This window comes from Cynara cardunculus, unplaced genomic scaffold (assembly GCF_001531365.2).
Source record: "Cynara cardunculus var. scolymus isolate 2C unplaced genomic scaffold, CcrdV1 Un_Scaffold_778, whole genome shotgun sequence".
Classification (NCBI taxonomy): Eukaryota; Viridiplantae; Streptophyta; class Magnoliopsida; order Asterales; family Asteraceae; genus Cynara; species Cynara cardunculus.
Window position 1 is genome coordinate 5703 of NW_020200616.1, and position 3018 is coordinate 8720.

The 3018-nt window shown below is 44.6% G+C and overlaps 1 protein-coding gene across 1 annotated transcript; it reads right to left on the bottom strand.

Moving 5' to 3' along the window:
- Positions 1–239: 239 nt before the first annotated feature.
- Positions 240–1278, bottom strand: LOC112501973 (pheromone-processing carboxypeptidase KEX1-like). The gene is made up of 2 exons (XM_025105773.1): positions 1177–1278; positions 240–497 (listed from the first exon to the last, which is right to left on the bottom strand). The coding sequence occupies exons 1-2, from the start codon at positions 1276–1278 to the stop codon at positions 240–242; spliced, it is 360 nt and encodes a 119-aa protein (XP_024961541.1).
- Between the last annotated feature and the right edge of the window lie 1740 nt (positions 1279–3018).

Consider the following 3018-nt stretch of genomic DNA (forward strand, 5'->3'; position numbering starts at 1 on the left):
GATGTAGAACTCACCACAACTACATAGATACGAAGAGGGATTTTTACTCTCGTTTGGTCGAGCGACTCCTTCAGCTGAGACATCTGCTGGTCAGTGGGAGTGCTGGAGGTTGGGTTTTTGGGCACCCATTCCTCTAGCCGACCACATGTAGTAGAAGGGATGGAGAGTTGATATAAAGAAGTTATAGTGTCGAAACTTAAGCACTCATTACATAAGGGCTCTAAAGGTTGGAAAAGTACCTATAAGTTTCCTTCTTCAGCAACATCCTTGTGTTTTGACTTTGTGTTCTGGTTCTTTTCTTGAGTCTCCTTCTCTTTCTCCTCTTGCTCCCCCTGGGATGTCGAATCCTTGAGACCGATGCCTTTCATGGCACGGATAGGTCCTTGGTATTGTATGGTGAATTCGTCATCATCGTTGTCTTCATCATCATCACTAAGGTCTTCACCAACGTCAGGAAGGTCGGAAGAGTCATCGTCTTTGCTAGCATCAAATTGATCCTAATAATTATCTCAAAAAGTTTTATTAAGCAATCGGGGGCTAAATATGGAACATCTGAAGATGCTTTTGTGCCGAAACGTCTAAGTCTGGAAGAAGACCAGCCTCTATGATAATTCGACCAAGTATGGACGACCAGAGCCTCTGTAAGAAGATCCAGAGCCTCTGTGAAGATAACGAGAGCCTCTGTGAAGACATCTGAACCAAAGCCTCTGTTAGAGACACCAGAGCCTCTGTGAAGAGGACCAGAGCCTCTGGAGGTGAAGAGGACCAAAGCCTCTAGTTGTATTGACCAGAGCCTCTGGAGGACCAGAGCCTCTGTGGTCTGTCTATCCTCTGGTCTATCCTCTGGTCCTTCAAGACGACTATCTTCAGATTCCTATTCTGGATAAGGCTAATCCTTTTATGGATAATGCTAATCTTATTCAGATTATCATGATTTATTGCCTATATAAGTAGTGGTTCAGGTATAGAAAAACGTAACGAGAGCAAATAGAAAATTCATTGTAAACATAGAATCAGATACATCATATGAGAGTCGATTAGGGTTCTTGAGAGTTTGTAATTTCCATATTCAATAAAGAAAGCGCTGTTGATTTCTATTTCATCATCTTCTTCTACAAATCTCTCTTGAATTCCTTTATTAAATTGTTCTATTGTCAGATCTGGGTTTTAACAGACTTCATCTTTATCATCATCCATATCATCAACATTAGTTGCAGAGGTGATTGGAAGGTCCTCATCACGAGCTTCAGCGCCATCCCGGACGACATCAACATCCATAGCTACAGAAGCTTCACAGGAAGTTGGATTATCATCAAAAAGCTCAACTTCAGCTTCAGTATTAGCTTCAGCTTCAGTGTGAGTCACTAAGGCAGCAGCAGGTTCAGCGGCAGTAGCTTCAGCAGCAGCAGCTCAAGATTCTGTCTCCCTCTCTTTGCCTATGGCTTTGAAACAATAAACAAAGAAGTGATCAACACTGCGTAGCTGAAGCGCCATCATTTCTTCAAGTTTGGTCATATCGCAGGCTAGGAAAACAATAGTCTCGCGCGTCTGATCTAGCCAATATTTGCTGCATCAACTATAGCTGAAGCGCCATCATTTCTTCAAGTTTGGTCATTTCTTCAGTCATGAATGATGGTTCAGGTGTTGGGATTGGCTATCGGAGAGTAGCCAATATTTGCTGCATCAACTCTATGTGCTTGGAAAGATGAGAATTTGCTTCATCGGCATTGTTTGTTAAAGCGTTGAAGGCCTCAGCATTGTCTTGCACAACCACTAGCATCGATGCTGGTCCTTGACCTCTTTTACTTCAGCTCGAACAACTGATAGGTCAGCAGACACTTTGTCCCAGAGAGGCATGCCTTTATGAACTTCGCCCATTTTAAATAAAGACAATCTCCACAGCAGGGAGGAGTAACTTCACGTCATCAACCATGTTGTACTCTTCATACTTGGCTGGCGTCTCTGCAAAAGAACCCGAGGGTTCATCAGCGTCATCTGAAGGATTAACGTTGGTTCGCTCCCGGTGGCCTTCGAGAGGATAGGTGACTGTTTGCTGAGATACCTCAAGAGGAGCAAGCTCAGGTCTAGTGGTGGGGGTTTCATCATCAAGGAGGACATTCGCTAATGAATCATAAACATGTGTCGAGACCAAGGATGGACGAGAGGAGAAAATGGCCGAGACAGATGGATGAGAGTGTTCAGCAGTGGCGGTGCTGATATCTCACCTTCAGTGATTTGTGTCGCTAAGGCGGTTGGGATAGGAGCCAAAGGTACGACAGTGATTTCAGATATCACTGAAGAGATGGGAAGGGTAGCTGCAAGTGCCTCGGGAGTAAGGCTAGTTTCAATAGTTGAGACATTTTGAGAGGTCACAGCCAAAGACGTGGGTGTCCCCATTTTGGCCTTCTTGGCTCTCGATGGAGAACCAAGAGTGGGTTGAGAAGATGGGCGTTTGGTAGACAGAATGGTGGTGGTCGGGATAGACTTCAGGGGGTTTTTCTTAGTCTTAACCACCTTAGAAAGAGAAGAAGAAGAAGAAAGAGGAATTGAAGAGACAGGTTGCACTATAGTAGAGAGTGCAATGTCTCCATCCCTCAACTTATGATCCATAATCCTAGATCCAAGTTTTCAAATAGGAGGGTTACCTTCCTTGGAGTACAGTACTTGTCGTCGAAGATTTTGATGATCACCATGGAGAGGAATCTAGTGTATTGAACAACTTTCTCCCTCTGGCGCTTGTTCAGCTTCAGCGGCAGGTCCTCGAAGATCACCACCGCGTAGTTGATAGGGCGTCGGTGAATGACAGAGACATCAATGTTGAGAACGACCCTTGATGGTTGATCTTGACCTCCAGTCTTGCCTCCTATGCATTGGATAAAGTGGGAGAAGAGGTACTGCCACACCGCTGACATGCGGTTCTTCTCAATTTTCATCAACGATTTCAGGGAGTCGCTGGAGTCTTTCTTCATTGGCCAGGCATAGCCAATATCATTGAGACAGGCGATGATGATTTCAGTT

Bases quoted from the DNA above. Each gene is read 5' to 3' on its own strand.
- LOC112501973 (XM_025105773.1), bottom strand. From the start codon at position 1,278: ATGGATGTTGATGTCGTCCGGGATGGCGCTGAAGCTCGTGATGAGGAC. The intron at 498-1,176 runs GTCTGTTAAAAC...GATAATTATTAG, and splicing joins TGGATGATGATAAAGATGAA to GATCAATTTGATGCTAGCAA.